At 41.6% G+C, this 26,016-nt stretch overlaps 1 protein-coding gene across 6 annotated transcripts in view; it reads right to left on the bottom strand.

Annotated features, from left to right (window-relative positions):
- The window catches only part of STOX2 (storkhead box 2), a 229,281-nt gene that overhangs the window by 22,576 nt on the left and 180,689 nt on the right, over nt 1-26,016 (bottom strand). The window contains exons 1-2 of one of the 6 annotated variants that reach the window (XM_073017758.1): nt 12,087-12,724; nt 11,861-11,980 (exon numbers count right to left, since the gene is read on the bottom strand). The exons of 3 other annotated variants lie outside the window; for them this stretch is intronic. In XM_073017758.1, the coding sequence (XP_072873859.1) occupies nt 11,861-11,885 (25 nt within the window). In that variant the 5' untranslated portion in view covers nt 11,886-11,980; nt 12,087-12,724. Of the gene's footprint in view, nt 1-353; nt 1,731-11,860; nt 11,981-12,086; nt 12,725-12,745; nt 13,989-26,016 lie in introns of those variants that run through there. 2 more of the 6 variants (XM_008000378.3, XM_073017757.1) reach the window with 2 other exon arrangements.

The following is a 26,016-nucleotide window of genomic DNA, read 5'->3' as shown; positions in this document are numbered from 1 at the left end:
TCAAGAGCAGGTGTGTCCCTGCGGGGCTGGGACCTATAAGCAGATGTTCTCTGGGGCACAGAAGAGAAGGGGGACAGGTAGGTAGGGACGACCATGAACAAAGAGCTGAGTGTCCAAGCTCTGCATTCTATGAGGGGTGGTGAGCCGTGGAAGGCCAAAGGCAGGTGTGGATTTCAGAAAGATGATTGTGGTGGTCGTGGGGATGATGGCCTGGGAGGGGTGGGAGAAGGCAGATTACAATTCCCTCAGAGACTGTGGCCTGCTGCACACTAAAAGGGCCCGTGGAGGCAGGAGAGGCTGAAGACTCCTTATCGGAGGGGTGATGGACGGTGACTCTTGAGATGTCAACCTACAATGCAAATACCGGTCTTCATTTCTCATCTTTATGCCACAGTGCAGTGATTTTCCAGTGATGCTCCAAGGATGCCCAGAATTTCCTGGAATATTTCTGGTACAGAGGTGCCCCCAGCAGAAGCAGAGGCTGGGAGAGCAGGAAAGCCAGCTTCTGTCACCTGAGTGCCACCTGTTTTATACCTGGGGTTCTCCAAGGTTGCACTTGAAAAGACGTCCTACACAAAGAGGATGCAAATTATCAACACAGTAGAACACAGAAGGGCTCACGGGGTCTGTTAAGTTTCTAATCTGATTTCCTAAATGTACGTACATACTCTCTCCTTTTTTGTTTCTCAAGCACGTAATAAGCTACCATGGCTGACCAAAACCGAGACTCAGGTGGGCCTGTGGCATCAAGTAACACCCTCCCCGACAAGGTGTCTGGCTGCTCTGGCATGGACCAGCCTCCTCACTGTCAGGTACTTAAAGCTGTGCCCAGCCATAGTTCCCAGTTTGCAGGAGGAGTGCAGAGTCCCTGCTGCTCTGATGAGCTAGACAAGAAATGGTTTGCTAGACGAAATCAGGCACCTGGGCCTGGGATGAAGATCAGCATGTGTGGGGAGAGTCCAGCAGGTGCCTTGGACAAAGCAGCAGGACTCCAGCGCCCAAGGCCCAGGCCTCACCCCCTTCCCAAACCCAGCGCAGTTCAATGCCCCCCTTCCCTGGACCACATGGGGCTCCCATCAGCTCTACTGTAGCTCCACTCTCTGCAAGATGGATATGAGAAGGGTAAGACATTGTCCCAGTGGCCACAGGGAGACAGGAGCACCCACATCCAGAAAAGAAGGAAGAGAGAAAAATCAGCAGAAGCCAGGAACTGACCTAGCTCAGAAGCCACACATTTCTGCGGCCTATGGGTCACAGGCATCAAAAAGAGATGCCCTTGGAAAAATTCTTATGATATTTTGTGGGGCAGTAGCAGGCGAGAGTGAGCGTGAACTTGGGCCCACTTTGGGGGATGTGAGTTTCACTCATTGGCTTGTGAACCTCAATTCATATTAGTGACTCAAAAAAGACAGAATGATGTGGGCTAGGACCACCTCAGTGGGCAAGTTTGCAACTGCCTAGAACAATGTATTTAAATCTTAAAGAAAAGACTTGTCATATCCTTTTATTCCCCCCCAAAAAAGCTGTTTTTGTTTGTTTGTTTTGTTTTGTTTTAAGACAGGGTCTGGCTCTGTGGCTCAGGCTGGAGTGAAATGGCACAATCATAGCTCACTGCAACCTTGAACTCAAGAGATCCTCCCACCTCAGCCTTCCAGATAGCTAGGACTACAGTCTGGCCACCTCTTAAAAAGCTGGGATTACAGGTGTGAGCCACCATGCCCAGCCCAAACAAAGTATTATTCTAAAACCTAATGTGGGTTGGGCGTGATGGCTCACACCTATAATCCCAACATTTCTAGCAGTCAAGGCAGGCTGATTGTTTGAGCCCAGGAGTTTGAGACCAGCCTGGGCAACATGACGAGACCCCATCTCTACAAAAAATACAAAAATTAGCTGGGCATGGTGGCACATGCCTGTGGTCCCAGCTGCTTGGGAGGCTAAGGTGGGAAGATCACTTGAGCCCGGGAGGTCGAGGCTACAGTGAGCTGAGATTGCGCCACTGCACTCCAGCCTGGCCGACAGAGCAAGACCCTGTCTCTAAATCAATAAATACATAAGAAATATGTAAAGATTGGCTGAGTGCTGGTGCGAGCTGCAGCGGAGGTGGGAGTTGGGAAGTTCACCTGTTTGGCCCCGCCCTCCCCACAGCAGGCCCTACAGCTCAGGCACAGATAGTCTGAGACACTGGCCTGTGGTTCCTTCTCTCTTACTCCACCTCCACTGGATAGGACAGGGGCACTGAGGCCGGCTTTCTTACAGAGGTGATAAGTTAGCCCCTGAAAGTCACCCGGGATGATTTTAAAAGTCAGATGAAAAGGAAGATAGGATCAGCAGGCAAAGAGGGAGAGGATCAATGCAGATTCCAGAACCTCTGCACTTGGGTATCACTTGAGAGGTGAATACTTCCTAATGTGTGCCTATTAGATAACTAAGAACATCTCAGAAGATGAAAGATACTAAAATACTAACTATGATCCCCAAAATGCAGGTCGGACTATTTCCAGATTTTTGTATAGGTCATAAGAAGAAACTCGAACTCTCTGTAAAAAAGAAATGACTATTAGCAAAATGAACTGCTTAAGTTTAGGTCATGATTGTCCTTACGGATTTAGCGGAAACAATTTGTTTGGTTTCACTGCCATATTCTCGGTTAATTTCTTTTCATTCATTACAGCCAACTCCAAGAGGCAGCATGCTTTAAGTGTGTCTGAATGGCATTCGCTGTGGAAAAGCTCAGTTTCACTATAATAATGAATATGGGCAATAACTTTTAACTCAGAATGTAGAACAAAATGGAATTTGGATGTTCTAAATAACTGTCTCCACCTCATCTCATTTTTGTGTTGCACTAAGATATACTACTTTCAACTCCTTTCCCATCCCCAAGCCCATCAGCAATGCTGTCTAGACCCTAATGCTGCCTGGTCTGTCCCCTGGGTTCTATCCCTGGAGCTCCCTCGAACTGCCATCATCTCTCACCTGGTCCATCATAACTTGATGATGTTCAGCCTTCCCTCCTGCCTCCAACACTCCCCTCTCCACAGAGCAGCCAAGGTCCTCTTAGGAAAACAAAAAGCACACCACTTCCCTGCATAAAATCCTCCAGGCACTGCCTACTGCACTTAGAAGAAAAGCTGAATTCTTTCGTAGGCCTACAAGGGCCCATATGGTCTGAGCCTGTCCACCCAACGCTAGGACCACTCCCCACCTCCATCCTTACCTGCCACTCCCCACCTCCATCCTTACCTGCCACTCACAACCTCCTCTATTCTTTGAGCACGTCAGGCATTTCCTCAACTCAGGGTCTTTGTATTTTTTGTGCCCTTGGCCTGGGATGCTCCTTGGGTTGACCTTTCAAGACTGGCTTTTCATGCTTTAGGTCTCAATTCAAATGGCACCTCATCAGAAAGCCCTAACCTGACTGTCTGGTCTACTGCCGTTCCAACACAGCCGAGTTTATTGTCTTCTCTCCCTGCATGTGTGCGTGTGGGTTTGGTTCACTGGTTTGCTGTCTGTCTCACCCACTCGAATGTAAGCTCCGTGACAGAAGGCAACGTGAATGCCACATTCCTAGCACCTAGAATGATGCGGTGCTTACCCAACAAATATTTGTTGAATGAATGAATATCCATTTTTAACATTATAATCCAAGGAATTTCTTAGTAATCTTAAAGGATTGTAATTTTATTAATATTTTTGCTAAATAATAGCAAACAAACAAAAAGAGAATAAGTTTAGCCATGCAATTTCTAAGACTCCCCCAATTAACTGCATGAGCAATAGTCCTCCAAACACAGCAGTTACTATAGAAAAATAACTTTATAATACAACTATTATAGAGCAATAAGAAATTAAAAATTAAGAAAAACGAGTAAATTTTTTAAAAGAATAACTATATATTAAGTGAAGTTTAGAACATGCATTTAAGATCTGTATTAAAGGAATCACCGGTGTCTCTCTACACAACATAAACATTGTTCAAGTTTACCATAATCTTCTGTGGGTCTTATATAAACCTGCTTAGTGAGCCAACTAGTCATATTTAAGACCAACGTGGCACATGTATACATATATAACAAACCTGCACATTGTGCACATGTACCCTAGAACTTGAAGTATTAAAAAAAAAAAAAGATATGCTACTAGAAAATTCTTGCAACTACTGGACCACATTTATTTCTTCAAAGAAGAAAAAACAGAACGTAAGTACTGCTAACATATTGTTGGTCATGATAATCTACATAATCTACAGAAACCACCATATTTTGCATGAAGCATGAATTATAACTTACTTGTCTATAATTTATAGGATGGAGTTTTCTATTGTCAGAATTAGTTCAGAACACATTCATAACAACAACTCATCTTAAAGCACACTGGCACTTTGTCAGGTACAAAATTCTTTCTAAACTGCTATGATTCTGTCCTATTGTTCTAAAAAAGAAGGAGTAGGTAGGTTTTAGTTCAGCTTTATTTTCTTACGAACATCCATTTAAGTACAGTCCTCAGAGGACTTTTGTCAAATCTAGGCTATTTCAGATAAAACCAAACTCGGTGTCTTGGACAGAGGAAGCATTCCATAGATTTTTAAGTGAGTTTAAAATGTGAAAAGACATGAAAAGATTACAATTGTAAGTAAACTTCTGTTTTAAGAGCATTTAACATTTAAAATACATGAGTGAAAATGTGGACACTGCTTTCATGTGAGGTCATTGTCAGCTGACTGGCATGAAGAGAAACAGTAGCCGGGTGGATGATGAGGGGCGTGGAAGATGGACCCCTCCAGGAGAGGCAGAACAGCCCAGGCAACGCGGGAGGCAGCATGCTGAGACCAGGCAGCGCGTGGAGCTGAGCCTGGGGAGCTGCGGCAGGTTCAGGCTCCCCTGGGGCAGGCTGGTGGTGAGATACAGAGAAAAACAGACCAACCAGATCCTGGTTGACAAGAAGGCTTAGATCTCATTCTTGATGCTGATGGGGCACTGCCCATGTTTTCATACAGACAAAACCATATGATATGCTTGTATGAGAAAATCACTCTTGTGCAACTGACGAGAAAGAGCTGGTGACTCCTAAAACTGCTCGTGCAACGGACAACAGGCAAAGGTCCTGCAGATGCCAACCTGCTCTTCGATTGTCTACAGCTAGTCACCCCTACCTCAGGAAATAGCTTTATCAAGCACATCAATTTTCACTATTTAAATCCCTCTGTCTACTTTCCCCTTCCAACTTTTGGCCTGTTACTTTAGTTGGAGTTATTTCAAAAAAAACTCTCTCACATAATTCATTCTTTCAAAAAATATCCGAATTCCTATTATACATCAAATACCTTTAAGCACTCAAGTTCCAAAACTGTTCTTATCTCGGTTCTATATGTGCAAAAAAAAAAAAAAAAAAAAAAAAAAAAAAGACTGTAATAAAGCCCTGTCCTTCATAAATGGCATTTTCACTTTTTGCAGTCATTAATTGAGGTTCCAGGAACTCCTCAGCCTGTGCACACGCAGGAGGCCAGCACCACTCCTGGGATGTGACTTTCACAACAGTTTATACTCTCTCCTTCCTGGGTGACATCTGTAGCTTTCCAAAAGATACCTGCTACAGAAGCCAACATAAAACTATGTCATTCCATCTTAAAGCACCCATTCTCATACAACCGTGTAAGAAAAGGAAAGCCAGAATTTCCCCAGGTGAACTGCATCACAGCAAACAGCCTGGAAAGTACCAGCCTCCATCCTCTATCTTGAAATAATTTTTTTTTCAAGCACCAACATTCCGTAAGAATTATCTTGTTTTCCTTTTAAGGTACTATTTTTCATTGCAAACGTGAATGTAATCTATTCTCTGGGTTGAAGAGTTATCTTTGACATTAATGAAGTTCTTGTACCAAAACAACTCACTTACAATTGCAGTTCTGAAACTGTACTAGTTTATAATTGGGAAATTCCCAATATACAAAAAGCATCTGAGAGATATTTTGATAAGTATCCAGTCTCTTAAAACAAAATACAATTATCCGCTCTGCGCCTGTTTCCTCATCTGTAAAATGAGAGTTTCGATGAAATGATTTCAAAGGTTCCTTCAGGCTCCTAAATCCTATGATAAAAGCATCAAATAGTATGAGTGTCTAGCTCTGTTTCCATCATGCTGGGGAAACTATTTTAACACTCATCGGATCTGAAAAAGTTAGGCTTTAATTTTCAAAGAAATGGCTCCATATACTGGCTAGTAATTTTTTTTTTTTCCCTTACAATAAAGGCTTCATCATTTTCTCTTTCTAAAGTCAAAGTCTTGCTCAGCTTTGTTCCTCAGAACTAATGTGTGCCCCTTTTGTTCTCTGTACTGCCAAAATTAACACTCAAGTTAAAATTATGGATGCCAATAAAATCACCACAAGTAATGGATATTGCGATTCCTCATAAAAATAGTCAAACATGTCTGTAAAATGCACTATGGGCATGGCGACAACACAACTCTATTCCTCTCAACAAACTCTTCAGATTCATTTGCCAGGTGTTATCTTATATGCCCTTGGGTTTGGGGAAATCACCTGCTTTCTGAGGTTACAGTTAAGTGAACAACTTCTCGGATGCAGCGCCTCAGACAAATCTTGTGTTTTACAATTTAATTCAATTTATTAACCCCAATTTTATGTATTAATGCTGTTTGGTTCTTTTAACAGAAGGCCTACTACAATATTTTTTTAAAAGCTCTTCTAAAAAAAAAAAAAAACCACACACATACTTCTTTTCTACGCGCTCTCTGGAAGACCACAACACCCATATGGTGGGGCAGAGTAGATGGCTCCCATTACCTCACATGCTCCTGCGTTTTAAGCAGCTTTCCTTTGAAACCAGATTACTATTCTTGACTTTCCAATGTTGGTATTTGACATTCAGAAGAAAACTGGCAATGAAAAGGCACTTTTACTAGTTTACTGTAGGTTTGTTTCAAATGCCACTGATTTCAAAAGTTGAAGGCTGAGCCTGTTGGCAATAGTCAACTGAAGGAAACGGCATAGAAAAGGAATTTTAGAATATTTAGAGATTCTATAACAACTTTTTAAATGTTTCCTAATGCTTTACTTCAACACCTAATGGGTATCTTAAAGAGGTCCAATTCCTAAGCTATTATTTGAGTAAATCATTTTAATCAAAAGACAGCATAAACAGAAGACACCCATCAATCATACTGAAATACTGGTGTCCATTAGCTATTACTTACTAAGAAACTTCTAATGGGAGTAGAGTTAAACAACAGTAACCACGGTGGCTAAGGGCACCAGAAAGAATGAGTTAATGTCCCCCACATCACCCGAGCCTTTGTGCTGATCAGTCTGTCTGATACCACTAGGTGAAGTGACGAATTAATTGGCTCATTGGTCTACAGAAGAAACTCATGATCTTCCCAGTTCGCAACCTTTTGTGAGTCATATTAGCTATTGCTCTTGTTACTCAGATTTGACTAGAGGTAAAAAGGTTATCACAGAATAAGCAGAGACAGACAAGGCAGAAACGGTAGAGAGTCAGGCAGAAAGGGGCCATCCACGGGCAGGGGTGGGTGAGAGCGCCCTGGCCAAGAGCCACCTTCCCCATCGCCAGAGGTGATTCCTGACATCTCTGATAGGAACAACTAATAAAACTAAAACTTTTATTGGACCATTTAGCTATTTGCAAGAGATGCGTAGCAGAAAAGGTAGGATAGAAATATGAGCCCTGGGACCAATCAGAGGCTTCCGTAATTAACGCCTTTGCTAAGGCTCCACACTATAACCCATCAACTGCGTCCAGGGTGGTATGTGTTAGGCACATGGAATAAAACCTAGCTGAATGCTTTTACATGGCAGGTCCTCGAACGTGTGTAGAATCAAAAGGTCCTACATACATAGACAAGAGGCAAGGCCCTGCTAGCTTACAAGATGTTTTCCAACACCAGCTGCCACTTGTGCTCCAGTCCTTCAACCAGAATGAAGTTAAAGCCATTTAGCAACAGGGATAAAATCATGAAGAAGTACCAGTTCTAGATGACAACAATTAGTAAAATCTCCCAGATGTCCTGAAATTCTATAAAGCACCTGACCAACAAGAGCACCTGAGTAACAGGACGTCTTCCTTTTCCTTAAGTGCATCACATGGGACAGAACATAAATTCCTATTTTAAGCCACCCTGTACTTCTCTTCCATGTTCATTCTGCAGCATAACCTGGCCTAACACTAGACATTAGATGCTCCAATTTCCACTGATGATATTTCCCAACCTCGGCTTATAAATCAGTCTAACAACTCTAGGTTACACATTCACTTTCCCTCCTTTTACATTAGAATCACCAGAGTTATTTCTCAGTCTTTGTATTCTCTGCTTCATCAGTTTAGGGATGACAACAGTAGTGGGACTGATTTCTGTAAAATATAATTGTAATAGGACAGGAAGGCCTAATTAAATAAACTACAAATATGGACAGGTTGACAGTTCCCAAATTACAACAAAATTATACTGATTGACTGCTACCAACCCCCCTAACACTGAACACCCTCTTACCCCTTCCAACTGCAATGGAGGTCATTATGAAAGGCCTATGTAAGAATTCAGAGGCATGAAAGAAAGGATGGGGGATCAGATCAGATACACAGAGGAAACTTCCAAGTCCCTGTACAATTAAGTAACTTTTCTCTTTTCAATTCAGCATTACAAGATGGTGGTAAAGGCCATGGGCTTTGTAGTCAAAACTTTAGGTTCAGAGCCCAATTCTGCTCCTCATTGGTTGTGTGATTTGGGGCAAATTATTTAATTTTTTGAGTTTCAATTTCTTCTTTTGTAAAGTATACATACTGATGTTTACCTCGTAGACTCACTGAGAGGATTAAATGAGATAATGGATGTTGAGTGCTTACCCTGTCCCCGACACCTAATACATATTTAATAAATAGTAGCTAGTATTAAATATATCTTCCCTGGTTGGGCATGGTGGCTCACGCTTGTAATCCCAGCACTTTGGGAGGCCGAGGTGGGTGGATCACCTCAGGTCAGGAGTTCAAGACCAGCCTGGCCAACATGGAGAAACCCCATCTCTATTAAAAATACAAAAATTAGCAGGGTATGGTGGCAGATGCCTGTAATCCCAGCTACTTGGGAGGCTGAGGCAGGAGAATCACTTGAACCCGGGAGGCGGAGGTTGCAGTGAGCCAAGATCGTGCCACTGCACTCCAGCCTGGGCAACAAGGAAAGACTCCATTAAAAAAAAAAAAAAAAAAATTCTTCCTCAAGCCCATCTAGATTTATTCAGTTTACTCATTTACCGTGTTTGAATTTCTACCAATGGAAAATTTGTTTGGTCCTAAAAATAAGCCTTTTTAAAAACACTAAAATGCCTTTGGGAAGGTTAAGAGTGCAGAGTTCTTTCTTACACTAGTATGAAGTGATCTTATACTAGATCACGTTAATCAGATATGCAGAATACATAGCATTTGGGATGCATCTCCAGGCTGGGAGTGCAAACATGCATCACACTAGGGACTTTGGAGAGAAAAAGGCACTAGGAGATGGGAAGGAGTGTGGATAGAGAGTTACAAGGATATCAAAGGGTGTTGACCTATTTCAAAACTTAGGTTGGGCCAATCCATTACCTAAGAAAGGGAAAGGAAACTAAGCACTTAAATAAGTAGTGTTAGTACTAAAAATCGGTGACACTAGAAGTTAAAAAATTTCTGATATGACTTGAATTATTAGTAACCATTCTGGCTCTCTTCTAAGGAAAATGTCCTGTAGGAGTCAAAACAGTGACTTTCACATGAACTTCCTGAATTCCACATACTCCTTATAACTTAAGGATGGCTTGTCCAATACAATTCAAGTAAACTGTGATCAGTGTCCATATTTAAGGGCCTCACATGCTCATTTGCCCTTAACGGTAACAGTCCTTTACAAGCAGAGTAAGGTAGCTTTCCCGGCTGTGACACTGCCTCAAGGTAAGAACCATCACAACGTCTAGAGTGGTATGAATGACTCCTGAGGTCCGCCTTAGCCTGAATATACCCTGTGAAGATGAAGATGCTTAAAATTAGCAAAACCAGATCATTCTGACCCTCTATGACTAAAAACAAAAACAAAAAAATCCTGCTTTTTAAACTGCCCCTCTTCCTATTCAACTATTTATTGAAAGGTTTCCATGTGTAGGGAACTGCTAGGAGATGTAGAGAGCAGAAAAAAGCATAAATCTTGATCTCTGCCTTCAAAGAGATTACAATTTAGGTGAGAATATAAGATATACACGTGTGAAAATATAAACAATCATGAAATATACACACTGCTGTTCAAAACACCCTTAGAAGAGCTATAGCAAGAAAACACATGAATGACTAGAAAATTAACTCTATAATAGGAGTTTCGAGGATTTAGAAATGACCTCTTGTTGGGATGATTAGGGAGAACTTTCCAGGGGAGAGAGATTTCGAACAGGTCTTTAAGGATGGGTAGAATTGATGGGTGTGAGGACATGATGGAACTGTATTTGCAACATACCACGCTTGTGTTTTTTCTGACCAAACATCCTTTAAACCTGACTCAGCACCCTCAACATTGCTCTGAAGATATAAACTGCTATGCAGAAAGAAGAGACCTCTGACAATGAAGAAAGGAAAGATGCTTTCTTTTCTTCTGTGAGAGGGTGAGCTATGGGATGGATGTGACTGCAAAGAGAAAGATGTTCAAGGGGTCTTGAACATCTGCCTTTAAAAATGTTCTAAAAATTCTTACCAATTACATATGGGATTCACCACTCTCAGAAATATCTTTAACAGTACTAAAACCATCCATGTGATGAGGTGGTAAAGCCATGCTTTCAGATGTGCCAAGTCTTACTTTGGAAATGAAGCATGTAATGTACTTTTGAGGACCAAAATTTACCATTTTGTTGTCATGTTTTTTAAAAAAGCTTTTGTGTGAAAAGCCCATGGATGTTGTAAGAAAACAGCTCTGTCATAATCTGAATCCTAAAGCAGACTATGATGAAATATGCTTACTTCCTTAGTAGTTAATAGCAGCCTCAATATGATGTTAGTCTTGGAAACAGTCCCTGGGCACATAAATCAGGCTTTCTTGGATTTTAGTGCATTGCATGTAGATTAACAGGCCAAACAGTACACAAAATTTCAGGCACTCTATATTAATTGGTAAGAAAAAATGTCAAGGCCGGGCACAGTGGCTCATGCCTGTAATCCCAGCACTTTGGGAGGCCAAGGCAGGCAGATCAACAGAGGTCAGGAGTTCGAGACCAGCCTGACCAACATGGAGAAAACTTGTCCCTACTAAAAATACAAAATTAGCTGGACGTGGTGGTGCATTGCCTGTAATCCTAGCTACTCAGGAGGCTGAGGCAGGAGAACTGCTTGAACCCAGGAAGCAGAGGTTGCGGTGAGCCGAGATTGCACCATTGCACTCCAGCCTGGGCAACAAGAGCAAAACTCTGTCTCAAAAAATAAAACAAAACCAAACCAAAAAAAAAAAAAAAAAAATCCCCAGAAAAAAAATGTCAAATACTATTTACTGAATGCCTCCCTCAGAGCAGCGAGCGAGACAGATATATAGCTGAGGGAAATCTGGGGCAGTCTGATTATTTCCTATTGGCAAATCCTGCTGCTGTGGACTTCTCGGTCCCCGTGAGCAGCTCTGGCATGACCCGTGCTGGTGAGGTCGTGTGTGGTGAGCAGCCCACAGTGGGAGGACCTGGACTGCCTAAGACTGAGGCTGGGGGAAGAGCAGAACAGCAAGACTTTTCAGAGGGCTGTGCACCCTCTTCACAGGTGGTGCCGACATTTCACCATATTCCTTTGCACACAACAACTCTGGAAATAAAAGCAGGGGAACCTACCTGACCCTTTCTGGACTGGCTCCATCCCCCAGGTAGCGTTGACGCTAAAGCCTGGCGCATGCTAGGGGGTTGCATCCAAGCACAAGAAGGAGCCAGTAACAGAAACGGACGTCCTAGAATCTGGAATAAGAAGAAAGAGTAAACTTTCAAGTCATAGTATCCTAAATGAGCATTTCAGATTGGCTACTGAGGGCCTGTGGAACACGACAGGAATCTGGTACTTTACCTTCGTAGATCTACTTTTTAAAAATGAGTTCCAGAACTCTCAGCTCTTCTTACAATTCAGGGCTTGAGGTACTGGTACAAGTTCAGTTCAAAAGCTGGCAAAAGGCACCTTAAAAAGGCTTTGTGAATGTACTTTGCTGGTAACGTTTTGAGGAGGGGAAGAAAAAAGGAATCCTCTTTACCATTCTTTTATCTTATTTGCACGGAACAGCTGGAATCCTGTTCCATGCCTATCCCATACATCACAGCCACTTGCTGAGCCAACATCCCACTGCAATGCCTCGGAATCTGCAGTGTCACTCCTCTTCTGCTTGTTCTCTGCAAAGTGAAGTCACAGGGATGGATCAGCCAACCTGACTTCTCACTGCCCTGCCCAGAATCCTTTGTGAACTGAAATGAGTCATCGCTCCAAGAAAAGCTACAGCCTCTGTTTGTCTGTGCAGGCTCCTTTGTCTGTGCAGTGCGGAGACGCGAGGTCGGAATGTACCCCAGGCGAGGGGTGGCGAGGGGCACATTCTCCTCTCTAGGGGCCCAGGTCCCCTCCCACGCATTAGCACCAACTCCTATTTTTAATCATGAAAAAGGTAAAAAGGGCACATACCTCCAGATGCTTGAAGAGAGAACACACACATTAAAATTGATCTGGCGTCATATACTCACCAGTCCGTAATTAGAGACCTGCCACATTTTCCTATTTTTGTGTTAAGGCTGGCTTTGCATTGTGACGAAGGACGCACCTCCCTTGTGTGTAACAGGCGGTTCTACTGCACACTGTATCAAAGTTTAGCTGCACTGAGCTATTTGTCACAAATTCCAGTCGCCGTGCAAGTCTTTGCAAGCCTGGGTCTCTCTATTCCCGACACACAGCCGTCAGGCTCGCGGTCCGGGCAGCGGCGGAGCTCGCCCAGCACCAGCCAGCGCGGCTTCTGCCGCTGCGAGGAGGGCGGCGTTGGGAATGAGGTCACTATGTCAGGAACTCGCTCTCAGCAGGAGCCTCTCCTGCGCTTACAACACAACTCCAATCGCACCGAGAAGCAGGATTCATGGGATTTGGGGGGTGGCTGTTTCCTCCGTCTTTTCTTAAAAATGCCTACGGCTAAGATCAGCAAGGTGAAAATGAACCACGCATCTGCATAAAAATGTCGTTTTCATTGCACTATGGGTGCCACGCTCACCTGTGGACATGCATTTACACACCGACACACACACACACACAGGGGAACTTATGCCAGCAGAGAAAACATTTAGTCTTTATTTAGAGTGCAAGAAGCAACACGTACACATCTCCGGAGGAAAACGGGGGCGGCACTTGAGAGAGAGGACAGAATGGAAGGAGTAGAGCAGCCACATAAAACCCAGAGAAAAATGGAGTCAGAGAGGCTAAGGAAACGAATCCCACGGCAGTGGAACTGCTACTGCCAAACTCTTTCAAACGCAGTAACATCAAAACAGGCACATCTTGCTGCCTCCACTCAGGATCCAGGTAACCAAAAAATTATCCCATTCTCAGAAACCCATAGAGGTGGGTGGCAGATGACTGTGCAGCAAATTCTCCCACAGCCTCATGAATTCAGCAGCTCAGCTACCAGGGGCACAAAATGTAGGGTGCCAGCAAAGACGGGAAATGCACTGAAGCTGTTCGTAAGGCACCCCTGAAACTCAGAGTTACAGGGGTCCCCATGTGGGTCTCCAGGCTAAAATCCTGGAAGCATCCTATTCTCTCCTGACTCGGGTGATTCAGCCTGTCCTCCAAAACCTACACCCACAGAGCTCAGGCTCCGGCAAAGGCCCCCCTGCGAGTTGAGTCCAAATCAGCGTCTCTTCTCACCCCTGCACAGGGACACCCATTCTGTCCTTGGGAGGCTACAAAATGTGTAACCCTCTTGTGCGCCATCACTCATCTGACAGCTACAAACACTAACCGGGTCCCCGTGCCCAGCTCAGCTCTTCTCTAGTTGCCTAGAGTCTGGGACACTTGGCAGGCACGCAGACTATATATTCATCTACTGATCCACTGAGATGCTTGCTTTGAATGTTATTAAATAAAACGTCTTCCATGCCCTCAACCGCCTGTCGCTTTTCACATCCTCTGCCCTCCTGGGGTCCCCCCTTTGCTCTGGTCTGGTGTATCCATTTCCCTCAGATGATGTGTCATCCTCCTGCTGAGTCCTCCCTGTGACACTATGTCCTCCCTGTCCTGGACTATCACCCTGTGACCCCCTTGAGAATGTGTTCCACACCAGCGGCTACTGCTGCACTTTTTAACAGCCTCATCAATTTTACCTTGTATGCTTGATCAGAAGCATGTAAGGACATAATAGGCCATATATAGAAGAAAACATACATGTTTGGATATTAGAAATTATGACTACATTTTTATTATATGTTCTCATCCCTTTTCTTCAAGTATTTGTTTTTTTTTTTTTCTTTCTCCACTTATTTAACCAAATACAGTCTTGATTTTCCTTTCTAGTGTATGATTTTCTCTCCTCTTTGATAAGCCAGTAGCTTCTCATCCATGCCACAGATGGAGCCTAGGGCCCAGCACCAGGGCCTCCAACCAAAGTCACTCACCTTTCGTCAAACCTCTTTAAGTGTGGCTGTGTCGTTGGTTACAAATCCACCCAAACTAAACTGACGCAATCCAGCCCATTCCTGTGGGGCTTGGTCTGATCACTGTGAGGTCAGACAGCGTGCCTAATAAGCACACGCACCTTAAGAATGCGATGATGAACGCATAGAACAAATGTATTACAAATTCCGATCTAAATAGACATATCTGTAGTCCTAGCAATGTAAGAGCCTCCTGGGAAGCCCTGGGTCACTGCACCACTTCCTGACAGTTAAAGACACAAGTTTCTTCTATAATCTACGAAAGGTTAAATATGTGGAGAAAGAAAAAAAAAAATCCAAATACTCGAAGAAAAGGGATGAGAATGTACAAATAAAAATGTAGTCATAATTTCTAATATCCAAGCATGCATGTTTTCATCTATATATGGGCCTAGTATGTCTGTATTTAGAAACTCACATAATCTTCAGAAGGACTCTGGAAGTTAAGTACTGGGGTGATCCCCACCTAAAGAGGGGAACTGTCTTCCCGAAGCTCGTAGAGCTGGTAAACGGCAGAGACAGGATTTGAACCCAAGGCAGCTGGCTCTCGAGTCTGTTCTTTCAGCCACTGAAGGTCAATTTTACCTTTTACCTTTTTATGTATGCTGTTCTACAGACTTTCTACATCATCTTCAACAACCACTGCTGTTGAAAGTCTGTTCTTTCAACAACATGTGCTACCTCTTGATTATTAGAGTAAAAAAGCCACTGTAAACAAAAAATGTTAAAACCTATATCTCAATTTTTTAATTTAAACTGAAGCCAATCTGCTTACTTGGCACACGGACCAATGAGGTAAGTTCACAGGTGGGGTCTCCCGTAGGAATTGCCTCTACTGGGGTCTATGACCCCTGACGACTGCCCCCCAGCAGACTTTTATTGAAGGACCATGGGAAAAAGTATATATGGTCAGGCAAAACCACCACAAGCTCATCTTGCTGCCCTACTGAGAGTACGATGGGTTTCATAATGGACACCATTGGCCTCTACCGAGAAATAAAGACAAGAAAGGTCTGCTGATGCTTTAGATCTTGGTGTCTGAAAGCAAGATGGGCTCAAGAATCACACGCAGCCGCCATTAGCAGTCCTCCTCCTTGCCCCGTGCCTCTTGCATCTTTGAGTAACAGCTTCGGTGTTACAGTAAAGATTTACAAACATCACATAGAGGACCGCAGAGGTGATTTGCTCAGTTGATGAGGTGTGGGCAGAAGTTGTGCTTGGCACTTGCCTGCGTCCTTGGCAGTAGATTAAATAGTAGCGCCACATAGTGACACACGGAGGATCTTAATAAATGCTTGATGACTAATGGTCTCACATGCTCTTAGAGCTGCTCCACTTGAAAAAGCAGAGAGCAATAAATATCATTAAATCAATTAAAAATATTTATCAGGTGACTAATTGCAAAGTCCTACGGTCAGTTTGGGAATTTAAATCTTTAAGGTCTTGAACACATGCAGTATAGGGACCTTGGTGCACACTCTCTCATGGACAAATGACATGGTGTCTGCCTTCAAGAAGCTTAAGATATACTTGAAGAGGCAAGATACTCACATATAAAAACTGCAAAAATACAAGGCAGTGTATTTCAAAGGGGAGGAACAGGTAACCAGTGCCCCCAAGAATTCTGAAGAAAAGAACCAGGGTCAAAACAGTCAGCAATGGCTTCCAGGGAAAGGCAAACTTGTTCTAGAATCTGGACAGGTGAAAGAAAAGAGAAAGCACAGCCCATATGTCATAACATAAGCGCCGTGAGCAGGGATGTTTTTTGCATGTTTTGCGTTTGCAGATATATCCCTGAAAGTGCCTAGCCAACAGCAGACCCTAAATCTATGCTGAAGGAAGGAGAGGACTGACCTGCAGACAGGAAGCATGGACAAGGTGTGGAGGTGTGCATGGGAGGGAGGTGGGGTTCATAAGGCAGGCGGGCCTGCCTGGGGCTGAGGGTTCATTACTGGGAAGTAGAGGAAGAGGAGGTAAGAGAGGTGGTCCAAGGTCAGATTCAGAATGTGGCACATGGTGGCTCATGCCTGTAATCCCAGCACTTTGGGAGGCAGGAAGATCACTTGAGGGCAGGAGTTCAAGGCTGCAGTGAGTTATGATTGCACCACTGCACTTCAGGCCTGGGAAAGACAGCAAGATCCTGTCTCTAAAAATTAATTAATCAAAAAAAAAAAATTTAAAGAACAGTCTTTAATGGATAGGAAAATGGCCCATTTTATATTTGCAATGAATTTCACTTGGCATTTGCTAGATGGCCCTTAGTAAGTCTCCTCCCAAAGAAGCATGACACCTCCATTCTCCAAAAACATTTATAAGTTCATGGCGGCTCCCAGGAGGGAAGGGATGCTGACAATATGGTCAGACGTGGCTTCCCCCAGGGACTTCTCGGCCTCCTATCACAGCTCAGAAGTCTGTGGTGTCAAGATTCTCTCCCCTTTTCAAGACTGCACCAATCGGGGAGAAAACAATCCTAGTCTGTGACAATATTCCACTAAACCTCCTTTTGAGTCAAAACACACTTATAAAATACAGCACATGAGATCCTAGCGTATGGCTGAGGTCAGAGTAACGATGAATGGGTACCACTCCTATATTCATTGTTCAACATCAGCATCTGTGTCATTCAAGGCAAAGAGGGAAAGAGGACCAGGAGAATAAAGAAAGATGGTTATTTCTGATATGAGAAAAGCGCCATCAAGGAAGCATGGAGGGAACTGAGAGGTGCTTCAGGAAGGAAGAGGCACTGAGGCGGCCCCGTAGGATGGGCGAGTAAAGGGGTGAGAAGAGGAAAGATGAGAGTGGCTTTCCAGGCAGCAAGGCAGTATGAACAGAGACGATGTGGTTAGACAGTCTAAGATGTTTCGGAGAGTGGCTGGTGGTAGATTCAGCATGGCTGGGTTGAAGGGATTCTATGAAGGAGACTGGTAGCAACGAGGCCAAAGAGTCAGTCAGGCAGGGATAAAGATAACATTAAATACATGGAGAATGGCATTAAAGGTTTCTACAGGGGAGATGTTCCTCATGCTGAATGTTTAGGTTATGCAAGCAACAGGGTATAGGATTCATACAAAGGAAAAGATAATTACTGAGGCAAGGTAAAAGCCTACTGTGAGAGAGTGGACAAGATGGAGAGTGCTCAACCAGGGAACAGAGAGAAGCAGAGAGAGGTGCTTATAAAAATTATAGATAACTTTCCTGTTTCACAAAAGTACTATCCGACATTTCCAACATGAAATCCTGGAATTCTATCAGAAATGCATTTCTAGGAGTTTTACAACGCACCTAACACTACCTCCTCAGCATCTATCGAAAAGACTATCTGTGCTCTAGCAGTAGCCTGACATTTGGAATAGTGCCCAGGGTAGAATATTAGCGCAAACTGAGAAATAAAGGGAAGAGGAGAAATTCTCTAAACAAAAACCCCTGGGCACCAATAACAGATTAGACTTTCTTAGTTGCATAAAATTGATTTTTTTTAAAAAAGACACATATTAAAAACTCAACAAAAGCAGTTTGGAAAACAGAAAGTTCCTACATTTTCAGGGCCTTTATAGCCCAGGATTGACTACGTTTAAGTGCATATTTGTAATGGTGGAAGAAACCATTTCAATTAAATTGGGTAAGATTTCCTTGCACTGCATATGCAAGAAAACTAAATATTTAAAAAGGTACACTTGGTGTTCTTACAAGTATTAGGGAGCATCACTATGAACATGAAGTGAAGAACATTGCTATTCTGTTACTTAAATTCTCAAAAGTCTTTGGATCAGTCAATTCTCATAGGATTGGGAACACTGAATGAGTGCAGGTGAGAGCTGGAGGAGACACGGAAAGACGTCTAGTACATCATCACTTGATTGAATATAATCCTAGAGCCCAAAGTGGGAAGGTGACTTGCCCAGGTTGCAAAGATTTACTGGCAAAACCAGAACTAGCACTGAGGTCCTCTGATTCTCAGTGTTGGTGTCCCTCCGTTACTCCACAACACCTCCTTGTAAAATATATTAAAAGAAAAGTCAACTCTAAGGCTTTTCCAGATGCACTTTGTGTTGTGTTTTGTTTTGTTTGAGACGGAGTCTCGCTCTGTTGCCCAGGCTGGGGTGCAGTGGCGCAATCTTAGCTCACTGCAACCTCTCTACCTCCTGGGTTCAAGTGATTCTCCTGCCTCAGCCTCCCAAAGTGCTGGGATTACAGACGTGAGCCACTGCGCCCAGCCCCAGGTGCACTTTGGATAAAAAATTATACATTAAGTGTGCAGATATCCAATGTTTTCCATACCACATTATGGTATAAACTATTTTTCTGCCCTAAATTTGTCTAATCAATATCCAGAGAAGACACGTAAGGAAAAGATGAAAGTAAAATGAGGGAAAACTGAGGAGCTTATGATTTTTCAGTTAAAAAGCCAGACTCTAAATTGCTGTTTTAACATTAAACAATAAGAAAACAATGAGACAGCACAGAAAAATGAAATGTTGCCCTTCTCCATTACAATTTTATTACATAGCATTTGGATTTATGGACTATTTCTTTCCAACCTACTGGGTTAAAACACGCCTGAGTATATCTCAGACGTTTCTATCTAGTGCCTGTATTTACACTGCAGAGGATAATGGTGGAGGCCCACAGAAGCCCCCAATATGCAGAGGAAGAACAGTTAGACTCTACTGTGAAGACGCCCTGAAATTCACACAGTCTATGCATTCTACTCTTTGATAGACCCCTGATTGTCCTAATAACAAAAGTTCAAAACTTTGTTTACAATGAACACCATTCAATATTACTTTCCAAAATGTACAAGTGAACTGACCCCTTAGGGAGACCATCCACATTTATCTGGAGGTTGTATAAACCTGCCAGAGTATGGCCCCAATCCCTTGGGACAAATATGCCCCCAATTTGAGAAACAACAACTACATCTAAAAATATGCCCTAAAATGGCATTTCCCAATTAGTTTTCAAAACTATCATCAGTATTTCTGTTGCTTTAAACATATACCGCCAATGAGTCCTAGAGCTCTTTTAGCTGGAATTAGTTAGAAGGTCAAAGAGCTGAGAAACTGAGTTACTTTGTCACCGGGTTATTTAATTAGAACAAAGTTATCCTCTCTGTGGGTTGCATTCCTTCTCTGCAAGATGGAATCGGGGAAAAAAATATGAAGGTTGCAAAGGCTGCCATATTTTTGCAAAGCAGACATAGCAACAGAATCAACCTCTGACCTCAAGGTGCTTCCAATTAAGTGAGGAATGAAAAGTAAACATACATGAAAAGAAAGTATCACAATACTTCTAAAAAAAAAAACTACGAATAAGAGGGAAAAAAATCACTCCAAACTAAGTCCAGACAGAGTGTAAAGTAAAGAAATACTGACCAAACATTCTCATCACAAGGCTGAACTTGGCATGACCAGGCTGAATTTGTACTTCTCACAGTCCCCAATGGCACCAGCTGGAAGGGGCAAGCCACAATGGAACACCAGTTCAGGGGGGTTTGCAGGGGCCTTCCAAGGGCTGCTTTCCTGACACCTCCGCATCCGGGGACAGGCTCCTAATGTCCACCTCTGTCCCTACTGACAAGGATGACAACAGGATCCGGACTGTTGTGTTCACCTGGTGAAAGTATAGTTACTTTCAGCACCCAAAAACAACCCAATATTCGCTGGCTTAAAAATAAACGTTATTTGGGCTTTGGTCTCCCCTATACCTTTCGTATCACAATCACTAACTTCTACACTCCCACTAACATCTTTAATGTACATTAGCCTCGTCCTCAGTATCACCTCCCTATATCACCTCATGGAAGTTGGATCATGCATTTTTGTTTATAAAGCTAGAAAATGTCATAAAATCCTGATGTCAAAAAGTAAAAACTCGTCATAATTTATCTCTCTGAATGAATAAAAATAACATAATTTGTTTTCTAAGATCACAGTGATTATACAGTCATCAATATTTGTGCTGTCAAATCGAGTAGCTACTAGATGTGTGTGGCTCTTTAATTATAAGTTAACTTAAATTAAATAAAATTAAAATATTAGTTCCTCAGGAATAACACTGGCCAAACATTCTCATCACAAAGGTGAACTCGGCATGACCAGGTCTAAAATATTAGTTACCGAGGAACTAACATAAGACCTGAAATATAAGACCTAACAATACATTTAGAATCTGGATTTTTAACTAAAAAATCATAAGCTCTCAGTTTTTCTCCTATTACTTTCATCTTTTCCTTCCTTGTCTTCTTAGAATATTGATTATAAGAACTTAGGGCAGAAAAAGTTTATGCCACAGTGTGGTATCCAACTTTCTGAGGAACTCATATTTAATTTTATTTAAATTAACCAAAAATTAGGAACTAATATTGTTAGTTCCTAATATTTAAAATAATAATAAAATATTATTACAAGTGCTCAATAGCTACATGTAACTAGTATTTACGATGCTGGACGGAGCAGATAGACAACATTTTCATCATCTCAGAAAGTTATACTGGACAGTACTGATCTGGTTAATCAATAGGCAATCAGAAGAATATCGGTGATATGGTTTGGATCGGTGTCCCTGCACAAATCTCATGTCAAATTGTAATTAATTCCCAATGTTAGAGGTGGGGCCTGGTGGGAGGTGACTGGAGCATAGGCGCGGAGTTCTCATGAATGAGTTAACAACATCTCCTCGGTACTGTTCTTGTGATACTGCGTGAGTGAGTTACTGTGAGATCTGGTTGTTTAACAGTGTGTAGCACCTACCCCCTGTACCCCCAACCTTTTTGTTTCTCCTGCTCTGGCCATGGAGACACGGCAACATGCTGGCTCCCCCTTCGCCTTCTGCCATGACTGTAAGTTCCCTGAGGCCTCACCAGAACCAGATCCTGCTGTGCTTCCTCTACAGCCTGCAGAGTCACAAGCCAATTAAATCTCTCTGCTTTATAAATTACCCAGTCTCAGGTATTTCTTTATAGCAATGCGAGAACAGAATAATAAAATTGGGTACCATTCACTTTTGCCAAGAAAATTCATATTTTTAATATAATTTTAAAAATTAACATATACAAAATTGAGGCCTCTTTGGATGTACAAATTCTGTAAGTCTTAACACATGTGTAGATTTGCCTCCTTGCCACTGCTCAGGATAGAATCAGATATGGAATTGCTCTATCACCCCAAAGAACTCCTTCGTGTTATGCCTTACACACTTCCAATCCCTGGAAACCACCGTTATATTATTTTTCCTTATCATTTTGCCATTTCTAGAGTGTCATATAAATGGAATCATATAGCAGGTAACTTTTGGAGACTGGCTTCTTTCACTGAGCCTAATGTTAAAATGTATTCACGCTGTTGCATGTACTAGAAATGGGATTGCTGGATCATATGGTAAGGATATGTTTAACTTCATCAGAAACTACTGAAGTAGGATTGCTTTGGCTATTCAGGCTCTTTTTTAGTTCCTGGAGGCATCACATTACCTGATTTCAAATTATACTACAAGGCTATAGTAACCAAAATAGCATGGTACTAGTACAAAAATAGACACATAAATCAATGGAACAGAATAGAGAACCAAGGAATAAAGCCATATAACTACAACCAACTAATCTTTGACAACATTGACAAAAATATACAACCCTGGGGAAAGGACACCCTATTCAGTCAATGGTGCTGGGAAAATTGGAAAGCCAATATGTAGAAGAATAGAACTGGACTCCTATCTCACTCCATATACAAAAATTAAATCAAGATGAATTAAAGATTTAAATATAAGACTTGCAACTATTAAAATCCTAGAAGAAAACCTAGGAAAAACTCTTCTGGACATTGGTCAGAGCAAAGAATTTATGACTAAGTCCTCAAAAGGAAATGCAACAAAAAACAAAAACAGACCAATGGCACTTAACTAAACTAAAAAGCTTTTGCACAGCAAAAGAAATAATCAACAGGGTAAACAGACATCCTACACAATGGGAGAAAATATTTGCAAACTATGCATCCAATGGAGGGCTAATAGCCAGAATCTACAAGGAACTCAAAAAACTCAACAAGAAAGAAACAAGTAACCCCATTAAAAAACGGACAAAGGACGTCAACAGACATTTTTCAAAAAAACAGGCAAGAGACCAACAAACATATGAAAAATATCACTGATCAACGGATGTTGTGAGGATGTGGTGAAAAGGAAATGCTTATACACTGTCTGTGGGAATGTAAATTAGTACAACCTCTATGGAAAAGAGTATGGCAATTTCTCAAAGAACTAAATATAGAACTACCTTTGATCCAGCAATCCCACTACTGGGTGTCTACCCAAAAGAAAAGAAATAATTTTACCAAAAAGACACCTGCACTTGGATGTTTATTGCAGCACTACTCATAAGAGGAAAGATATGGAATCAACCTAAGTGTTCATTAACAGATAACTGGACTAAAAATGTGATACACACACACGCACACACTACACACACACACACCACACACACACATACACACCCCCCCACACACACACAAAATGGAATGCTACGCAGCCATAAAAAAGAATTAAATCATGTCTTTTGCAGCAACATGGATAGAACTGGAGGCCATTATCCTAAGTGAACTTACTCAGAAAGTCAAAAACTTACTTACAGTACAGTTGTAAGTGGGAGCTAAACAACAAGTGCATAGGGACACGTGGAGTGGAACAACAGACATTAAAGACTCTGAAAGGTAGGAGGGTAGGAGGGGAGTGAGGGATCAAATATTACCTGTTAAACTGCTTATTGGGTACAATGTACACTGTTTGGGTGACGGTTACACTAAAAGCGCAGACTTTACCACTACACAATATATCCATTTAATACAACTACAATGATATCCCTAAATCTATAAAAATAAAAATAAATTTTAAGAAACTACTGAACTATTTTCCAGACTGGCTATACAATCTTGCATCTAACTGGCAACGCCATTCTAGGAACTTTTTCTGTAAGTTTCTTGGGATTATCTATGTGGTCAATCAAGTTGTTTGCAAATAGGCAGTTTTATTACAGCTTGTAGGCCTTTCATTTCTTTTTCTTACCTTATTCCAGTGGATAAAAACTTCAGTATTGTGTTCAACACAAATGGTAAATGTGAACATCCTTGCCCTGTTTCCAGTCTTAAAGGGAGGGTATTAGGTCTTTCACCATCAAGCATGATGTCAGCTACAGGGTTTCTTTTTCTTCAACTTTTATTTTAGATACGGGGGTATATGTGCAAGTTTGTTACATGAGTATATTGTATGACACTGAGGTTTGGGGTATGAGTGATCCTGTCATCCAGATAGTGAGCATAGTACTCTATAGGTAGTTTTCAATCCATGCCCTCTTCCCTCCCTCCCCATCTAGTAGTCCGCAGTGTCTATTGTTATCATAGCTGCAGATTTTTGTGGACGTTCTTTATCAGGTCAAGGAAGTTTCCTTTTAATCCTACATAGATTGTTGAGAGTTTTTATCATGAATGTATGTTGAATTTTGTCAACTGCTTTTTCTGAATCTGTTAATATTATCATGTGATTTTTTTCTTCCTTGGTATGTTAATATGGTACATTACATTGACCTTTTTTTTTGAGACATAGTCTCACTCAACTGCCTAGGCTGGAGTGCAGTGGCACAACCTAGGCTTGCTACAACCTCCACCTCCCGAGTTCAAACAATTGTCCTGCCTCAGCCTCCTGTGTAGCTGGCACTACAGGCACGTGCCACCACGCTAAGCTAATTTTTGTATTTTTTAGTAGAGATGGAGTTTCACCATGTTGGCCAGGATGTTCTTGACCTCTTGACCTTGTGATCTGCCTGCCTCGGCCTCCCAAAGTGCTGGGATTACAGGTGTGAGCCACTGTGCCCAGCCCTACATTGACTGATTTTCAAATGCTGAATTAGCCTTACAGTCCAAGGCTAAATCCACTTGGTCATGATTTGTTATTCTTTTTATATATTGCCTAATTTTATGTACTAATATTAATATTTCGTGAAGGATTTCTGCATCTATGTTCCTAAGAGACATTGGTCTGTAGTTTTCTTTTACTGCACTAACTTTCTTTGGTTTGGTAACCAGGATAATGCTGGCTTCACAAAACAAGTTGAGAAGTGTTGCCTCCTCTTTGATTTTTTGAAAAAGATCTTATAGAATTGATGTCATTTCTTCCATAAAGGTTTGGTAGAGAATTCTACCAGCGAAACCATTCAGACCTGGAGTTTTTTAGGTTTTGATTTTTGAGCTTTTGGTAAAGATTTAATTACAAATTGAATATATTGAGATATAAAGGGGTATTTTGGGGTGAGTTTTGGTAACCTCTTCTTTCTAGGATTTGGTCCATTTTATCTATATTGTTGAATTTATGTGCACGGAGCTGTTGATGGTATTTACTTATTATATTTTTGTGGGGACTATAGTGATATGCCCTCTTTCATGCCTTACATTGGTAATTTATGTCATATTTCCTTGTCAATCCGGCTAGAGGTTTATCAGCTCTAGATATACTTTAAAAACCAGATGTTTAATTTTATTGGTTTTCTCCACTATTGTTGTTTTCAAATTCATTGATATCTACTCTTTATAAAATTTCCTTCTTTCTGCTTGCTTTAGACTTGTTTTGCTCTCTTCTTTTTCTAGTTTCTTTAGGTGGAAGTTTAGATTGCTCACTGCAGTTCTTTTTTTCTTTTCTAATACGAGGGTTTAATCCTCCATATTTCCCTCTAAGTCCTGCTTTAGCCACTTCATATGAATTACGACATATTGCATTTTCAATTTTGTTCACTTCAAAATATTTTCTGCTTTCTCTGAGACTTTGATTCACAGATCACTTAGAAGTATGTTGTTTAATTTCCTAGTATTTAGAGATTTATCAGTTATCTTTCTTTCGTTGATTTCTAGTTAAATCTCCTTATGATAACTACTTTTGATTATTTCAATTCTTTTAATAATTTTTAGGTTTGTTTTATGTCTCTGGCTATCATCTATTTTTGTGAATGCTCTCTGAGGATTTTAAAGGGATGTATATTCTGCTATTTGAGGGAGGAACACTTTGTAAATGTCAATTAGCAAGTCTGATGGTATTGTTCAATTTTTCCATATCCTTACTGCTATTCTATCTACTTGTTCTTGCAATTATTGGGGAAGCTGTGTTGAAGCCCCTAACTATAATTGTCCATTTTTCCTTTCAGTTCTATTCTGTTCCATGTACTTTGAAACTTTGTTATTAGGTACATACACTTTTTTAATGCTTTCTATGTCATCATGGTGAACTTACCCATTTTTCTTTATGTAATGTTCTTCTTTATCCCTGGTAATTTTTCTTGCTCT

This window comes from Chlorocebus sabaeus, chromosome 7 (assembly GCF_047675955.1).
Source record: "Chlorocebus sabaeus isolate Y175 chromosome 7, mChlSab1.0.hap1, whole genome shotgun sequence".
In the NCBI taxonomy this organism is placed as follows: Eukaryota; Metazoa; Chordata; class Mammalia; order Primates; family Cercopithecidae; genus Chlorocebus; species Chlorocebus sabaeus.
The sequence above is the reverse complement of the archived record's forward strand: the minus strand, read 5'-3'. Positions and strand labels throughout refer to the sequence as shown.